General features: G+C 32.6%; 1 protein-coding gene across 2 annotated transcripts in view; it reads right to left on the bottom strand.

The window, feature by feature from the left end:
* LOC114324789 (potassium voltage-gated channel protein Shab) overlaps positions 1 to 20,289 on the bottom strand; it is a 535,540-nt gene that overhangs the window by 16,156 nt on the left and 499,095 nt on the right. For both annotated transcript variants that reach the window (XM_028272636.2, XM_028272637.2), the window contains exons 10-11: positions 3,161 to 3,670; positions 2,066 to 2,234 (exon numbers count right to left, since the gene is read on the bottom strand). In XM_028272636.2, coding sequence (XP_028128437.1) covers positions 2,066 to 2,234; positions 3,161 to 3,670 — 679 coding nt within the window. The remainder of the gene's footprint in view (positions 1 to 2,065; positions 2,235 to 3,160; positions 3,671 to 20,289) is intronic.

Here is a 20,289-nt window from a genome sequence, read left to right as displayed (position 1 = left end):
TAATTTCTATTTCTGGTTTCAAAGTTACGGCTCCTCCTTTGCTGAAACATATTTCCAATGAAGCTGTAAGGGATATGATTGATTCTGGGAATTACAACAACATAGAGGTCTTAAACTGCCCTTATACAAAATCCGTGGAAAGAACTGTTAAGTTAGTAACTGAAGCATCAGCTGCTGTTTGTGGACCAGAAGCAAGGGATGGCTTTATTCGTTCAAGGTTGCAGTCTAGAAATATTATGCCCTTTTTTAACACAAAATCAGACTACCAATCTTAAAATGTATATTGTGTCATAAAACAATTATTTAGATTCAAAGAACTGATAAAAAAATAATTTTTTTAAATTTTCTTTTTTTTGTTATTCCCAAAAATGTAAATTTAATATGGAACCTGAAGATAGGGTCCAATACAAAAAAGATTTCATACAGTTTTATTATACATCAAAACACAACTTTTTCCCACTAGCCCCATAAAAAATAATGACTTCGAATTTTTCGTTCCACCCTAATACATATGTTTGCTGCATGAATTCTCCCTTTTATCTCTTCCGTGATATCGTTATCTGCAGTGATTGTTGCTCCGAGGTATTTAAAACTCTCCACTCTTTCAAAGTTATATGAGTCTATTGTAACATTTTGCCCTATTCTATCTAGTCTCTTTTGTCTGTTAATGCACATGTATTTGGTTTTCTCTTCAATTACCCTTAAACCAGTTTTTTCCAGAAATTTATTAAAAGTCTCCTTCACATTGGTGACTGTGCTTCTGACAATGTCTATATCATTCGCGTATTCTAGTAGTAAATTTTGGTCCAATTACTGTCAGTAATTCTGTTCTAATTTGTGCTATTCTTATTATTCTCTCCAGGATTTAAAATGGAGAGGTGACAGCGCATCTCCCTGTTTCAGGCCACTGCTTATTTCGAACGACTCGTGAGAGTTTGTTACCTATCCGTTCTCTGGATCTACAGCCATTTACACATATCTTAACAAGCTGGATAAGTTTTTTTGGAAAACTGAAAGTTCTGCCATTGAATTCCACATCTGATCCCTTTCAATGCTGTCGTACGCTTGTCTTGTCGGAAATTTATGAAGATATTATGTATAGTTGTTTAGGGTACACGACAATTAGACCGAAAGCAGTAGACCGAACTCATTAAACCGAAAAGCACTTTACCGAAACCTCACTAAACCGAACAGCATTAGACCGAAATGGTACATAAATTAAAAAAGATTGCTGTAAATTATGCTAAGATTTTGTATAACAGTCTTTTTGTTTATTGTATTTTTTGTATTATTTTTTATATAGACTGTGTAAATTGTTACCCTGTACAGTCTGATATGAAATAATTTTCATCCGATAAACAAATTAGTGAAGGTAAAAATAAATTAAGGGTAGATTGACGTTAACATCATTTTAACTGTTTATAATAACCATCCAAATAATATTTAGTTGTAATTGCATTAGTCTTATCTCTTTTACTGCGACAAGTAAAAATAACTACTTTTCGGTCTTCTGCTGTTCGGTCTAGTGAGATTTCGGTAAAGTGCTTTTCGGTCTAATGAGTTCGGTCTACTGCTTTCGGTCTAATGATTTCGGTCTCTTTACAGTAAACCGTTGTATAGTCCTATTGAGTTCCCATTCTTTTTCAAGCATCTGTCTTAGAGCAAAAATCTGATCTATGGTCGATGGGCCTCTATTTTTCTGAATCCAGCTTGCCCTATGAAATATTATACAAATGGTGTTAGCCTACTTAATTGGACGTTCGATAAGATTTTATACGCCGTATCAAGTAGGAGGATGCCTCTATAATCAGAGCACTTGGTTTTCTCTCCCTTTTTATGGATGGGGAATGCAGCCTGTATATTGTCGAAACCTGGAGCTTTTGCGTTCTTAAATTTGTTAATTGCTTGCAATGTTTCGTCTACGTTTGGGTCCTATATCGGTAGGTCCACCCCAAAATATATAAATATGTTCTCCATGTTGGAGAAATAATAGTCTTATGTATATAGAAAAATATATTTTTAAAGTGTTATTTACTTTCAACTTTATTAAATAGTTATGAGTTACCTGATTTAGTTAAATTTTGAAGGCCAAACAAATGTTGATTGATAATGCGAGTCGCTGAAGCTAAACCTCTAGAAGACATGAAAGACGGCCTCTTCTTCTTTTCTAAACTTTCTTGAGATTCATTATCCAAATAGTCTCCTCGCTCCCCAAAGCGTGTGCGTGGACGACCCTAAAAAGAAAATCAGTTAAGTGTTACTGGTACAGTATCAAAATCTGTGATTAGAAAAGTATTTAGCATTGAATTGAATATTTTATTTTAATGTTCTTTTTCTTAGTTTATATTTAATAAGTTCAACTTTATTCATGGTCCCTCGAGCCGGATTTAAATTGGATGCCACATAATGCCGAGAAGAAAATGATATCAGTCCTTGTATGTATGTAATACGATTGACATCGTGTTTTTGGTCTTACTTTATGGTGTCAAATCTTGGACTGTGAATAATAGTGATCTAAATCGCCTTGAGGCTTTCGAAATGTGGTGCTATAGAAGAATATTAAAAGTCTCTTCAGTGGAAAGCATTCAAAACTCCACAATACTAGAACGTCTCAGCAAGACTACTGAGATTATAAAAAGCACCAAGAAGAGAAAGCTGGACTATCATGGACATGTAATCCTCCTCCTCCTCAGTCGTTTCCTTATTGCCGAGTGTCGTGATTCCCTATAATACGAGCAACTATCTCTTTCCATCGGCTTCTGTCCTGAGCTTCCCTCATGGATTCAGAGAATGTTTTTCCACTGGCTTTCTGTACTTGATCCGTCCATCGAGTAGGTGAGCAACCTCTACTTCTGCGCCCTTCAACGTTTCCCGAAATTATAAGTCTCTCAAGATTATCATCACTTCTTCACTGTAGGACATGTAATGGGAGGTCCCAAATATAGATTGCTACACAATATCATGCTAGGGAAAATAGCAGGCAAATGCTGTCCAGGACGAAGAAGGACTTCATGGTTGAAGAACTTGCTAGATTGGTATGGTATTGATACAAGAATGCTATTTAGGGGTGTTAGAAGCAAATAAAATTAAGATAACTATGATGGCAACCAACGTTCTGAAAGGGAATGATACATGAAGAAAAGAGGAATTTACAACTTACCTGGAACCTAGTTTTTCTATTCTTCGTGTGCGGCGAATCGTTCAGACTAACCCTGCTTCCTCTCTCCAACAGCCCAAATCCCTTGAAGCCCTCATCCATGGGCGAGGTCCCCAAACTCCTCAACGCCGTATCTCCCGAAGCGGATTTCTTCACCCCACCACCCCTAATAACGCCAGTCGATATCACTGGACTGTTGTCTCCACTCTTGTCGAGCGGATTGACGTACAGGTTACTGTCGATAATATTGGAATCTACTATATCGGACGTCAGATCCCCTTGCGAATTGAACGGGTGCGTTGTACAGCTGGCGAACGTATCGGAACTGTCCATGCTGTTGAGGTCGACGCTATTTACATTGTTCTTCTGCTCGACGTCTAGTTCGGGAAAGCCGAAGAGGTTCATGTGCTGTTCGGATTCTCTGATGAGTCGCATCTCGAGGCAGACTGGATTACGGAAGTCGCTTGTGGTTAATGGCATTAAGTTTTCGGCGTCGACGAATTCCTTAAAATCCTGATGGAAGTAAAAACGTTTATTAGTGTACTTAACAAATATTTTAATATAGATATTACATTTAACTGTCCAACCAGAGTAACGAGAAAGTTAAAACTAACTTAAGAATGTAAAAGTGAGTAAACAATTAAAACCATGATTAGTCTATGCTCGAAACAAACAATTCCAATAGTTTTTCTTGACCATCATCGGACACTGTATTTTTATATACTTAAAAAGAAAGCACCATGAGGTAAATCAAATCCAAATTAAAACCAGTTTTTTCACAATTTTATTCGAAAAAAAAAAATCATAGTAATACATCAAGCAATAAACAAATGAATCAATGAATAATCTTAGATGTGCAGATGATACAATACTCCTTGCGTACAGCAAAGTAGGGTTGTAAATTTTTGGTTGATCGCACTACAGAGGTATATGGAATGGCTCTGAACACGAAAAAAAATATATCATGATTGTCAGTAAGAACAACATTGAAGACGAAACTGGAGGAAAGAAAAATGATCTACTTTGGTTACATACTATCTACCTATAAGCGAGGTTCCTATAGCGTCTGCCGCTTCTCGCATTTCGACCGCTATCGATAGTTCTATCTCCTATGATATGCCGTACATTTTCTTTCCAGGGAACTGAAGGCCTTCTTCTTCTTTGTTGTGGTATGTAATTTAAAGTTTTCTTTGGCCATCTATCTTCATTTATTCGTTTCACCTGACACTAGTTGTCTCGTTTCAATTCTATCTACACTGGAATATACAGTATTTGTCATCCTTCTATATCTACATTCCTGATGTGATCTTTTTTGGATATACCACACGCTCTCCTTAGATAATCCATTTCTACTACGAATAGCCAGGAAAAGAAAGAAAAAAGAAGGGAATCAATAAGAATGGGAAGGATGCCTACGTGAACGAGGATGCCAATCGCGGATGGGGAAGAATGGATAAATTGTAATTATAAAGTCATTATAACTACTACTGAATATTAATACTGTTAGTGGGCTAACTGATAAATATAGGTGCTTGGAAAAAGCTCACGTTTAAATGAAAGCTTCACCAAGTACTTATACTAGTTCCATCCAAATTTGTGAATGTTTCTGCTCTTAGTTCAGATATTGGTTGTTGGAGTTGTAATGGAAGTGGGCATAAAACTTCTGTTTTTCAGCTCCTAGGCGGATATTCTCTTATGGATGTAGTCTTTCTGGTGTAATTCATTCTCATTGTGTAAACTGTTAAGCTTAAAAAACTTCAAAAGGGAGGAAATTGTGAGTTCCGGCAGTTATAATATTCAGAAAACAGCATGACTCGAAGTTATCACGCCAAAACAAGAAAAAGGAGAACAACGAAGGAACAACCAAAAATCCAAAGGAAAGCCAGGACCATCGCAACAATAGGATTTTCCAAAGTTAAGAATAATTTAGGTTCATCTAGTCAATGTCCTGTTGTGAATGGTTTGATCCCTTTGTCTGGTCAATATCCTCCTCAGATTGTTGTTAATGTTGAATGATAGTTCAGATTATGTCAGGACAGGATATTTAGCTGAAAGTATTAGTATGTATTCTTGTTAGATTTTATTGGTTTTGGTAACTTGTAAGATAATGAAGTATATTTTTATAGAGAAATAAAACAACATGTCTCTTCTACAAGGATTTTCAGAACAGACAGTTGTAGAGAAACTGGATAGAGCCGTAAACTTTAAAAGATATTAAAAAGGTTGATCTGCAGGTTGGTGACTTTTAACTTGAACCAGAGATTGAGTATTATTACGAACTATTTCGTTACACAATTCCTGACGGGCCATATCTCGAAAGAATAGGCAAAACAATAGATGGTAGCTGTGCATACTGTTAATGACACAGCTCAGCAGTGTGTATTTGAATGTAATAGATGTAATGAAGATAGACCCGAAATATGAGAATATTCAGAGGAATATGAATATTCAACTAAACCTAATGGTTATGGGAAGGGGAAAGAACTATTTTAGGGATGTTTTGAATGCAATATCAAAAATTATAAAAAGGAAAGAAAGAGAAAGACAGCAAGGACAAAAATATAAATCAAATACAGATAAATAAAAAAGAGAAAAGATATGGGAGGCTGCGTGCGCGATTGAACAGTCTAGAAAGACTTTTCAGGTGAGAGTGGTTTTAGTTGGTAGTCAGGGTACTTTGATGTATCCGGTGGCAAGACCCCCAAAAAGGAGAAAGGCTGTCAGATATACTCCATCTATTCTGAATCTACCTCACGCCAGGGACGATTCAACTGGTACGGTCTTAAGAAGATTTCTATTTTCACAAAAAAGTCTTTGCCTTAACTGAAATTTCGACATTGATACTAAATGGAATTTACAAGGGAGGGTACGCAGGTATTCTCTGCTATGTATAAGAAAATCACTAACATTGTCAGATAGTTTAAAATATCTAAGACCCCACAGTGTCCATCGAGGGTTAATTATTCCAATATATTATGTATTCGGTGGCAAGACCCCCAAAAAGGAGAAAGGCTGTCAGATATACTCCATATATTCTGAATCTACCTCACGCCAGGAACGATTCAACTGGTACGGTCTTAAGAAGATTTCTATTTTCACAAAAAAGTCTTTGCCTTAACTGAAATTTCGACATTGATACTAAATGGAATTTACAAGGGAGGGTACGCAGGTATTCTCTGCTATGTATAAGAAAATCACTAACATTGTCAGATAGTTTAAAATGTCTAAGACCCCACAGTGTCCATTGAGGGTTAATTATTACATCACTTATTTCTATAATTTACTACACACCATTCTTAAGAAAGTATTTCTATATCTCGTTTATGAGTAGCTATTTCTACATAATTTTGTATAAAAAATCATGTTGTTTTTAAATAATCGCGTAGGTATTAAAAAGTAAACGCTTTTCTTCAAAAATAAGAAAATAAGTACATATTATATGTAGAGCTTTCCAGTGCATTTAGCAGCTCTCTGTTTGTCATAAATATGTAAATGTTTTAACAAAACCAAACAAGTCATTTTATAAACTCTAATTGTCCATATATTTTGCTTTCTTTATTTCATGTTCGTTTAAGTAGTAGTTCGCACGAAAGCTATGCCATTCTTCTCTCTTCTGTATTGTAATATCTGTGCTATTATATTACACTTGTATAGGTTACTCAACAAAAGGTTTTATGTTCTGATGTTGTGGAGAGTCGAGATTTAGAGCTTTTTGTGTAGTTTTTTGTGTATCATTTTATCTGTTGTATATTTCATTTCTGCTCAGATATATAAAAGGATATCGGGATTAATATGTTTTATAAATTTTTCACGTCAGGTAGTTGTGATAATCTACGTATATGCTTGTATAGATTTCTATACAAGAAACGTTTAAAAAATCTAGATATTTTATATAAGAAGCTGAAAAGCACATTTTAAATTAAATTAATATACTAGTTCTACCACAAATTACCGAGTAATTGTCGGTATAAGCAATCCCCACTTACTGACCAATGAATACTAAACAAATTAATGTACAAATTTTTTTAAGAAAATTATTACTTTAAACGCGTATAACTTTAAAACAAACAAAGATAAAGTAATTTAACAAACTTTGTTTGGAAGCCTATTAATTAAGCTTTAAAATGAGATCTTCTAAGGCTCATTTGAATTCGTAGAAGCCGAGTTACGATCGATAAAGCTTCGAAAAATACTTATTTTGCAATTTGTAATTTGTATTGTGCACTAATTTTACAATATCTTGAGTTCTAATTGTTGGATTTAAGTTTAGTAAACGTTTTTTTCTTCCTTTTTTATTAAGGAACAAATTTTATTTGAAACGTTTTTTATTATCTCTTTTAGTTTATGAGCCAGAGCCTAATAAACAATTAAATTGTTTATAACAATTTTTTGAACATTCATATCAAAATGCACCCTCGAAATTTGTAATCAGCGGCCAAAAATCCATAAGAAACCGTTGAGTTTGTCCATCAGAATTGAAAAGGACACGGTGACCTCACTGGCGCCTAGACTATATTGGAAAATATTGACGATTCAAATATTGCTAATGTCTAACTTCATTGTGATCTAAGATTGTGATTAAAAGCAACCCACTTAACACATTCTGCAATACGTGTGGTCTTATTTTTATATCAATACATTATTTTTATACAATACAATTTAACATTTGTTGTCAATGCAGATTTTATGCCTGGTTGCACCAACAGATCTTAAGCTCCAGCTTAGCTAAGCTCTACTTATAGATAGGGCCTCCTTGAGTATCACTTACGTTGCATCATAATTTTAGATTCTTACCTCATTATCAATTATATCTATTATTATATTATGGTATTCTTATTGTTATATATTATAATTATATTATATTTATTCTTATGATATTCTCGACTTAAGCTTAAGATCTGTTGGTGCAGCCGGGCATTAGTCCTATACAACTAGTTTTTCATGACTTTTGATGTAAATAATTAGGGAAGCAAGACTTCAACAGTTTAGAATTTTTCATTTTGTTTCCTATGACTTATTTGAGAATTGACCACCCGGTATATGAATTGTGCAAACTGTTTCTGAGAAAATTGGGGAGTTCTGATAATACTTAAATTTAGTTTGTATGTGGGAAAGGATAGTATGGGTGTATAAAATGTAATAATATTTTTTTCTACTACATCTTTAATAAGTTTGTTTTCCTTTCCTAAAGGTAGAGTAACCTTAATCTTAATATTAACGATGGTAGTTAGATATCCAACAAAATACACAAAAAGCTCCTTATTAAAACTAGTTCGCTTTACGCTGAAATTACATAATTTTGAAAGCTCGAATTATGTTTGCCCAAGTTTAATGTAAAATCGCTAAACTGCTAAGTATAGCATTCATTATCTAAAATTGCTAACGTGCACTGAATGTGTGCCTCTAAAAGATAAGAGTGTTTAGAAAAAATAGTGTTTGCACAGCGTTTTGCGATATAAACAGTGCTTTACAAGTTTATTTTAGTGTAAACGGAAATAGTTGAGCGTTCCTTGGAAAGTAGTCAAGAGCAGAATCGGTATTTCTGATATTAACGTTTCCACAAGCCGAGTACGTAAACTTTTATTGTTTTAATCAACGCGATGGTGATTTTACACCGTAAAGAGTGTTTAGACTTCGATATAGATATACAACAACGTTGTTGTTTGTAGGTCTTTTATCTCTATTATGCGAGGATATAAAGCACTAAAATTGCCTAAACCTCTAACTTTTTTTAACCCTTTCCGCCCCCTCGGGATACATGTCCCACTAAAAGTTTTAAAATATTTAAAAATGTAAAGACTGAAATAGTTTTGTACACACTTATGAATACAGGTAAATAGGGAGAAGTGTACTTTTGAAGTGTGTAAATTAAATAATTCCTAGCTGAGCGCTTTCGGCTTATAAAGCCATCTTCAGAGCTATGGTCAAAAGGTTCAAAATACCACTATGAAGAGAGATGGATCTATTCCGGTAGGTGTGAGTTGACGGAATTAAATAAAAATAATAAAAATAAGTTAACGACGAACGGTAAAATATTTATTTATTTTGGTAACAAAAATGTGTTTTGCTTAGGTCTCGGAAGAGGGTCGATTGTTAGCGAGAGTCGGGTGTGTCTGCGTGGTTCGCATGCTGTGAAGAGACTGTAAGAAAGCCACAGACGCCAATCTGTTTGTGTTTCTACCCTCTGACCAGATGGGCAATAAATTATTTAGATCTGGCGTATAAAAACAGAAACACTTCTGCAGTTTTAAAACGAAGGCATATCCAAAGTGAGTTGTTGACATAATGGTCTGATATGGTAATTAATTTATGGGGACTTCAGTTTGTTAAACTGAACACTTCAAAAACATATGGTTAGGGATGCATTTCATTTCGTAAAACCGTGTCTTTCTTAGCATCTGGTTTGTATATTAACTGTGACTTTTATATGATCCATATTATTTCGTTTTGAGAAAAATTATTAAAATTAAAATTAGCAAAAATAGTAATTAAAGCGTATTGCTATATACCCCCCTCCGAGAGACTAAGACGATAGATAATACGTAATATATATGTACATATGATGAAAATTGAAAATAACAGGACATAAAACAACGCAATGTTTATACGAGGAGAAAGAAAAATCACTGAATTCACTGTTAACCTACACTTTCTTGATAACTTCCAGTAAATCTTTCTCTCTAAGCCTTTCTCTTAGGTCTGTTGTTTGTTTTGTTGGATATTGTAATTTTTGTTGGTTCGTGATGGGTACCTACTTTCGTGAAGCTCATACGCTGGTTTCAATCTGTCTATGGAAATTGTTGTTTCTTTTCCATTTACACGGACGACAAAAGTCTTGTCACCTCGTTTAACTACAGGAAAAGGACCGTGATATGGGTTTTTTAAGCTGCTTTTGATTGTATAATGTCGGGGTCACCAATATTCCGGTAGGTGTGAGTTGACAGAATTAATTAAAAATAATAAAAATAAGTTAACGACGAACGGTTAAATATTTATTTATTTTGGTAACAAAAAGGTGTTTTGCTTAGGTCTCGAAAGAGGGTCGATTGTTAGCGAGAGTCGGGTGTGTCCGCGTGGTTCACATGCTGTGAAGACACTATAAGAAAGCCACAGACGCTAATCTGTTTGTGTTTCTACCCTCTGACCAGATGGGCAATAAATTATTTAGATCTAGCGTATAAAAACAGAAACACTTCTGCAGTTTTAAAACGAAGGCATGTCCAAAGTGAGTTGTTGGCATAATGGTCTGATATGGTAATTAATTTATGGGGACTTCAGTTTGTTAAACTGAACACTCCAAAAACATATGGTTAGGGATGCATTTCGTTTCGTAAAACCGTGTCTTTCTTAGCATCTGGTTTGTATATTAACTGTGACTTTTATATGACCCATATTATTTCGTTTTGAGAAAAATTATTAAAATTAAAATTAGCAAAAATAGTAATTAAAGCGTATCGCTATAGATCCCATGTACGATATAAAAATACTTCTATTTTCTTATGCAGTTTTTTTAATTGATGGAAAAAAATGGAAAAAAAAACTTGTCTGACTGTTGAAAAATGCTCAACTTTGCTGTTGTTGTTGAGGTCGGAAAAGTTAAAAACATCCATTACAAGCACAAAGGACTTTGTAACGAAAAATTACATTTCATAAAACGAATATTTGATCATGGTAAGATCAAGAAACCTTATCATCTGAAGTCTACGGTGTCTGCCATTCTGCATTCTGCCCTTACCATTCTGCATGCTGACACCGTAGACTTCAGATGGTAAGGTTTCTTGACCTTACCATGATCAAATATTCGTTTTATGTAATGTAATTTTTCGTGTGAAAGTCCTTTGTGTTTGTAATAGATGTTTTTAACTTTTCCGATCTCAACAACAACAGCAAAGTTGAGCATTTTTCAACAGTCAGACAAGGTTTTTTTCCATCAAATAAAAAAACTGCATAAGAAAATAGAAGTATTTTTATATCGGACATGAGATCCATCTCTCTTCATAGTGGTATTTTAAACCTTTTGACCATAGTTCTGAAGATGGCTTTATAAGCCGAAAGCGCTCAGCTAGGAATTATTTAGTTCACACACTTTAGAAGTACACTTCTCCCTATTTACCTGCCCGTAAAATATTTGCTGGCTCAAATACGTCCCGATTTAAACGTAATTTTGCTTTAGTGGTATTATTATTGCAAAAGCAAGGAAATAAAACTGAATTGACAACACTGGGTGACATCCGAAGTCAGTTACATATTTATTTTCACACGTTCTCGACGTTTAAATGCATTTTTATATTCACTTTTTACCATTTTCATCGAGATTTTTTAACAGTACCTAGGTTTTTCTGCATTTATATCAGTGATACCATATTTTAATAATATGGTATAGTATTTTGATAGAAATATTCCTGATTTTCTAGGAATAACCCTAGTGGGACAATAATGTCCCAGTGGTATTTTTAAGCGGGACATATTTAACCCATTGGGTTTTTGCAGTATGTCGAAACGAGGGCTTTCTGAAAAGAAACTGCAATTTTTAGCCGATAAGCTTTTAGATATTGAAAGTAAACCGGACCGTTTTGAGACTGATGACGAGAGCAACAAAAACTAGGAGACAGAGACAATAACATTTGGACCTTTCTTTCATAGGCTACCACTGGGATATATATGTCCCAGTTAACAATACCAATGGGACACATATGTCCCATCTGTTAAAGTCAAATCTAAGAAAAAAATATTATGAAAACCTGTTTGCGTAAAAAATTCAGAAATTACGATTTCAACTCTGTTTATTTAAGTAAAAAAAAGTGGGGCTGAAAGGGTTAAACTAAGACTTAGACTAAAGGGTTAAAGTAAAGTGTCAATATTAATGAGTGAAATAAAATAAAATTATTAGAAGAGTTTTTACAAAGCAATTAAAACAAAATGTCTTTAATTTATTCATGTTTGTACTTTGATAACGATTTTCGCAGTGAAAATCGAAACATCAAATAAACTTAATTTCAATGTAAAATTGTGGCTTATTCCCAACTAATATATTATTATTTAGTCTAGGCGCCAGAGGGGCCACCGTGTCCTTTTCAATTCTGATGGACAAACTCAACGGTTTCTTATGGATTTTTGGCTGCTGATTACGAATTTCGGGGATGAATTTCGATCTGAGTGGTCAAAAAATTGCTATAAACAATTTAATTGTTTATAAATTGTTTATAACGCTCTGGCTCATAAACTAAAAGAGATAAAAAAGAATGTTTGATGAATGAAAGAAGAAAAAAAACGTTTACTATACTTAAATCCATCAATTATAACTCAAGATATTGTAAAATTGAGTGCACAATGCAAATTGCAAACTGCAAAATAAGTATTTTTCGAAGCTTTATCGATCGTAACTCAGCTTCTACGCTTGCAAATGAGCCTTAAAAGGTCTCATTTTAAATCTTTATTAATATACTTTCAAACAAAGTTTGTTAGATTACCTTATCTTCATTTGTTTTAAAGTTATACCAGTTTTAAGTTATAATTTTCTCAAAAAAATTGTACGTTAATTTTTTTATAAGGGTTTCAAATACATTTGAGCTGTAAACATTTATACTTTAATTAACAATAATGATAGAAGAACTCAAAAGGAATAATTTAAGCTTAAGACAATGTTCGTAAGTTTATTTTTGGTCAAGATATCGATATTTTAATGGCGCGCTATAAGGCGCAACATCGGCTCATAGTCAAGTATTTTTCGACGCTTTATCGATCGTAACTCGAGTTATTTTGCAGCATCATCATTGCATATAAAACGAGCATTTATGTTGTGGCGGCATACACACAATTGACGTGCCTTGATGATGCTGCAAAAGAACTAGGTCCACTTTATATGGATACTATCCACTATCCACTGGATATCTATATGATATAGATTATATCTATGTGATATAGATAATTAGACTCTGAAGCCCCAGAAAGTTTTAGTTTTACTGCCTACAAGAACAGACTTAGTACCACCATGTAACTGTAAAAATTGCTCTAAGAACTTATGCCGATGTAAAAAAGCTGAGATTCCTTGTATATGTCGATTCAGATGCATGAAACAAAAAGTTTGTAAAAATAGTATTAATAAATAATATTAACTTACTTTTTAGTTCTATTTCTAAAATATTAGTTTTTATTGTTTTTTTTTCTCATTTAGTACAAAAAATAGATAATAAAAATAGATTAAGAAGACAAAGTAAATAGAATGAAAGGTGATACGAGGTACAGTATGATGATTTAATTATAAGAATTATAGATAAAATTTTATTAGAATCTTCAAAAATGAAAAATGAAGATAAAGTATATATACATAGAAATTATAATTTGCATCGAGAAGTTAGCGCGTGAACCTTTACGCGGTGAGCCGATCGTGCGCCTCAGAGCTCACTATTAAAATATCGATATCTTGGCCAAAAATAAACTTACAAACATTTTCGTAAGCTCAAAATGTTCCTTTTGAGTTCTTATATCATTATTATTAATTAAAGTTTAATGCTTATAGCTTAAATTTGCTTGAAACCCTTATAAACAAATTAATGTACAATTTTTTTAAGAAAATTATTACTTCAATTGGGTATAATTTTAAAACAAATGAAGATCAAGTAATTTAACAAACTCTGTTTGGAAGCCTATTAATAGAGATTTAAAGATTTAAAATTAGACCTTTTAAGGCTCATTTACATGCGTAGAAGCCGAGTTACGATCGATAAAGCTTCGAAAAATACTTATTTTGCAATTTGCAATTTGCATTGTGCACTAATTTTTACAATATCTTGAGTTATAATTCATGGATTTAAGTTTAGTAAACGTTTTTTTCTTCGTTTTTTATCAAGGAACAAAATTTATTTGAAACATTCTTTTTTGTCTCTTTTAGTTTATGAGCCAGAGCCTTATAAACAATTTATAAACAATTAAATTGTTTATAACAATTTTTTGACCACTCGGATCGAAATCCCTCCTCAAAATTCGTAATCAGCAGCCAAAAATCCATAAGAAACCGTTGAGTTTGTCCATCAGAATTGAAAAGGACACGGTGACCTCTATTTGACGCCTAGACTATTATGTTCGGGTTTAAGTTTCCCCCCTTTTTTTTTCTATTTCCATCTTTACTATTAGCAAAATATCTGTATTTAAATTTAATGTTTACGTTTTAATAATACATATTTTTTATCTTAGTTTAGCTTAATTACCTACACAGAATAAAGAACATTCAGATTCAGGAGACCGTAGACAATGCAGACAATGCTCGGAAAATCGAACAAATTTTCACAAAGGGACACTAAGCAGGGAAACGACATACAATATGGAGAATATCATAAAGGTCTTACAAAAAGTGTGTTGGATCATTATGTGGTAGAGCAGCAGAGATCGTGTAGTCATATAAAAAGAACAAAAATGAAATAGACATTTATGTGCGCTGAACGAAACAAAAAATAATCGGATTGTAAAAATAAATTCTGGCATAATCTGCCAAAAGTGAACTGGGACGAGCACTTTCAGGAGTGGACATATTACGTCACAAAAAATACAAAAAACTCCTCATTTCAGCCACTTTTCCAAAGCAAAAACTTTTGTCAATGACGGGTTTAAGATTTAACAATTGAAGGGCTTAATGTGAAACAATGACAACCCTCAAAAAGGTAAAAGTGAGATATTTGACTTTGAATGTTAAAAATAATAGATATTAAAAAATCCAGTAACAACTTTTATTGTTTTAGTTTAGATATTTCGATGCATCATGCTCTATGGGACTATTAGTTGACAACAATATTAATCAAATTACTTGAAATTCGAGAAAACACAGCCTTTATTTCAAAAAAAATGTGGCTTGTTACATTATTTCATTAATAATAAATACCCAAATTTTAGATATATGTAGATTCAGAATTTTCTATTATTGACTGAGTTCGGGGTGGTTTCAACCCTATAGGTGTTAAACAGTGTTTATTTCTTTGTCTCCATCAACTTGTTGGAATTTTTGACGGGTGTGTTTGGTTTTTATTGACGGACTTTGTTCATTATCCTATAAGCAAATGCAATAATATAAAAAGCCACGTCATAAGCCACTACATTAATCTTGAAAGGTAATAATGTGACAAGCCACATTTAGGAAAAAATTACATATCAATGGATTTTCACTACTTGTATCACTTCTAGATTGTACATAGTCAGGGTCACGGTCACTGTTATCGAATGTCAAGTCAACTTTGCTATTTTTCTTTCTAGAATCGTCAGAACTCAATAATTATCCGAAACGCTTCCGCCCATGTTCGCCATTTTGATGTGGCTTGTCATTATGTCGAATAGATACTAGAACAAACTAGCCCTATGCAATAGTGTGACCATAGATTTATCGGGCCATCTATTAACGAAGGGCTGAGATAATTTGTTAGTGGCTTGTTATACTATTACTTTAACCAAGAATAACACTAACTCTTTTTGAACTCATGTGTGGTTTGTCATTGTTTCACATTAAGCCCTTCAATTATTTTTACTTAAAATATAATACAAATGGTTTTTAAATTGATGTTACAAGACACGGTAAAATAAATAGTTTTACAATGACTTAAACAAACATTAGACCCAAGAAGTCGTAGAGATCTCACCACAGTGATGAAATTCGCAATGCAAACATTGGAAAAAGATGTGAAGGGAGTTCTATTGGAAACTTTGGACCAGGACTTTGAAACTAAAGAAGTTAGAAAAACACAATGAAGTAAAAACTTCTGATGTATGATGTTATATATCTATTTATTATAACGTGTTTTTGTGTTTGTCTCTCTTTTATTTCGTAAGTTGGGGAAGTACATAGATCTTTTTTTACGCTTTTCTTTAGTTCAGTCGTTTGGGTCAAATCTTTAGACGTTAATTTGACTGCCTTTTCTTTAATGCAAATGAATGAAAATTTGCAGGCATATGCGTTCTCGGGAACAATACACGAATAGTCAATAAAAATTTTTTTACGTTTGTTAATAATTGTTTAAATAAAAAAAAACGATTTTAATGGAAAATGCTTAAATTCTCTTGTTTTCTACAATGAAGAAACTTGACACTTTTACAGATTGTAGCTAATTATATGAAATATACATAATGTTACTTTTTACGTTAATAGTTTACGTTATGCTTCATAAATACACAACAATGTTTCAAATTTTTTTGCCGATTTCGACAACTTTTCATATACTTACTATACCTTCTTCGACTACTTTCACTATACCTTTTAATAAACATGACGATATATTTTAATGTTTACAAAGTGTAAGACTAAATAGTAAAAAATAGAAAAATATGAAAAAAAAAATTTTTTTAAGAAACGCTTTTTTTAGTTACGAGTGACTAAAATTAAATATAAAAAAAAAACAACCAAATGCAAAAAATAAAAAATTCAAACTCGAAGGATTATTAAAAAAAACTGTTAGACAGATTAAATATAAAAAAAATCTCACACATCCGTTAAAAAATTGAAAAAATCCAACACATTCGTTAACGAAAAACGTGAGGTAAAAACTGTTTATTCGATGAAAACGCGCCCCACGCTTTTCTCTAACGAATGTGTTAGATTTTTTCAATTTTTTTTTTATTTTTTGCTTTTTAGTTGATTTTTTTATAATATTTTTAATTTTAGTCACTGGTAACTAAAGAAAAGCGTTTTTAAAAAAAAATTTCATATTTTTTTATTTGTAATAACTCTAATAATATTTTTTAGCCATTCTTCCATTTGTATTGGTTCTATCTTCTCTTTCACTGCTTTCATGAGTATTCTTTACATTTTTTTTTGCCCAAATTGTTTTTCTGCTCTTTATTTCTTTTTTGTTTCATAAGTTTGCCTTCTGTGTTCTCTTTAATCTTCTTGATCTCTTGTGGTCGGCCACTTTTGGTAAGGTTTCTTATTTTCTTTTATTTGGATTTCTATCTTTGTTGACCAATGTGATTTTTCATTCTTATAATTTATTTGGTCATTTTACCATCAATGAAATGTATTAATTTATAGGAGATTATGTTAAAAATCTTTACTTGTACGAAAACATAAATTTGAAATTTTCAAAAATATTTATTAGTTTTCTTAGGATTCGAAAAAATTAATGCATTGGACCAAAATTTTGCGCCTGCCCCCTTAACCATTTTCCATACACTTGATCATGTAGATCTCTTTCAATTGCTTCCATCTTTCTCTATCTTACCCCAATTTAATCCATTGTTTACCTGCTACCACTCTTACGTCATTTACCCATCTCGAATTTTAACCCAGTTTAACCGTCGAAGTTTAATCCAGTCAATTTAACCTCCAACAATTCTCCTGTAGACGTGTTTGTACCAAAATTGCATAGAACTCAATTTAATTCACCCTGTGCTTAGCGACTAATTCACCCCTTTCTCAAAAACGCACCCCTTTAAATGGTAGAACTCCGCGGATTTTTCATATTTAGAGGTCCATTGACTATATGAGACAATAAAACCCCATTAACGTTGTAGTTCCTTTCTAAAATATATAATCAATAGCCTATATGTCAGTTTCTGTTCCTCTTTTAATTTTAGCGTCTTGATTTGGTTCTTTCAGTTTGATGACATGGCCTTGATATACATAATGTTCAACATTTATGCTAAACCTTTCAGAAAATTATCAGCGAAGAAGATACGGCTTCATTTTTTTTAGCTTAACTTTTAGTATTTTTTTATATTTCAGGTAATAATACTACAGACCTGCAAAACAACATTTTTGTCGTTTTTCTACAATGAACACTGCACATTTAATGTTTTTATAACTTTAGGTATCAAATATGAAAATATTGTAACGTAACTTGTTCACACAAACTCAAGCATTTGAGTTTGTGTAACTAAGCTTTTAACTACTCAAGCGGCTTCATCTGTCAAGAGTGACAACTTTGTATACAATATTCTTAAAAACCTATCGCTTTTTGTTTGCTGTATTTTGTCCAAACACACTTTTTTCTAAAACTCGTGCAAATATGTGATGTGCTAAAATGAGCATGCTAAAAAATTTCCAAATATTTTATGCAACAAACCTTTGTTAGTGTATGAAAGGTCATTGAATCAATGATAATGGTCGAATTATTAGTTTTAAGGAAGTTGTAGAAATTTTATATAAGGATTTATCTGAGGCAAATTAAAACTTTTAAATAAAATAAATAAAAAATAATTAAAGAAAACTAGTTCTAGCAATATTACCTTTAATAGTAATAAAAAATGTGATATTTTTCACATTTTTCATGATTATTTCATTTTTTATCTTCTCTTACGGCCCCCTTTCGTTCATTCATTTTGAGGGCAAAATAACCAATGAAAACTATCTATAAATAGCCTCAATTCTTTTATCAACTAAATAATCAATTAAATCTTTCATTTATTTCGATTATATTCCCCATATTCAGCCCCCTATCAAGTCGCTATAAACTTTATTTGTCAGTTGGCAATTTTGAATTTCTGTCATGTCAGTTTTCATTTCAAGGCAGAAGTGGGAATCTGTTACTGGCAGAAGTGTTTATGCATATCTGTCTTCTATTTAACGGCATATTTTAGTTGTTATATTAGTTTATATCATTAAATCCTTCTAGGTTTTCTGTCCTTAATAAAATTTTCTCGTGGGTGCACCACACATGAGATAAAAACTGCAGCAGCATAGCTGATACCATGTACCAGGCAAAACTCAATAACTGACTGAAACTACGAGTTCGATCCCGATACCTCCACCAACTTACAATCTACTCATTCACCTGCAATCCATCCAACCAGCATCTGATGCCATCAACAATTATTTATCCTGTGAGCTACATGAAGCCATAATTATCAATTTCAAATTGTTGTTGCTTTAGTAGCTTTTGTCAACTTTAGGCAGGATTGGCTTTGATATTAAAATTTTATTTTACATTTTTTTAATGTACAATAACCAACAGAGAAGACTAGAGCTAGTTGAAGCCGAAACAAATGACTTCAACGTTAGTTAAAGTTACATTATTCTATACTGAACTTTTATATTAATAAATTAATCCCCAAAAATTATAAAATTAAACCTCAGATAGATCTTTAATAAATATATACAAAAGACATAAGTTAAATAAATCCCCTTCTGTAGGGCATTAGTGTAATACTTATATGTAAAGATTTAATTGCTTTAGTACATTTTGACACATTTTCTGACGGCACACAGATAGTTAATGACAAAAATTGTTATAGATTGACTCACCTGTAATAAAATAAAGAGTAAAGAAGTTCTAACATTATCAATCGTTATCACTTAAATGATATTGGTACGTAGTGGAATGCATTCTCCTTCACATCTTCCATTACAATCCTGTAACGTAGCATTAGGCTTTCGTTACTTTAGTTCTCAAATAATTTTGTTAGACCAAAGCAATAATAAAAACAAAAAACGCAAAGGTAAAATAAAATAGCGGCAAACCAAACTTTGGGTTAAAATTTTTTGTAAAAATATAAAATGAAATAAAATATATTAATATAAAATTTTTATGTATACTTTTTGGTTATCTTCATAATCATATCACTCCCATAAAATAATATTTGGTGAGAAACAAATTCTAGAAAAGAAAATCGTCGAAGCAAAATTAATGACAAAGTACTTAGGCCTGGATCCCGCGTACCAAGAAACGTTAATTAATAGCAAGCTGAAATTTTTTTAATAGCTTAACGGTGTCTAGTTGGCCAAACTTTGATGTAAGGAAACATTGGAATAGGGGAAGTTTTAATTGTGGAACGTGACTTCAATTGTGGAACCTGTCATCCTGACAAGTTTATGTTTATGAAAACTGGCAGGTTGTTTTTAAGTTTATTTAATAGTGTTGTGAAAACAACAGTTAAAGTAATTCGTTTTTATAAAAATATCGCTCTTAAATTTGTTGTGACAATCTGTACCATTTGCTAGTGAGATTTAAGAATTTTGTTAGTGTTGTGTTAGGGCACAGAAGATAACGGACATATGGTCGCTGCTTTGGCGTCTTCGGTGGTCAACGGTATAACCATGTGTGGATGCCATGGATACGCTCTTGTTAAGTGACATTCTTACCCTTAAACGAAATATTGTGTAGTTTTAGAATAAAAACTGGGTAGTCTCTAGCCTGCCTCTCTAGGCGAGGTGTCAG

Source organism: Diabrotica virgifera, chromosome 7, assembly GCF_917563875.1.
Source record: "Diabrotica virgifera virgifera chromosome 7, PGI_DIABVI_V3a".
Lineage (NCBI taxonomy): Eukaryota > Metazoa > Arthropoda > Insecta > Coleoptera > Chrysomelidae > Diabrotica > Diabrotica virgifera.
The sequence above is the reverse complement of the archived record's forward strand: the minus strand, read 5'-3'. Positions and strand labels throughout refer to the sequence as shown.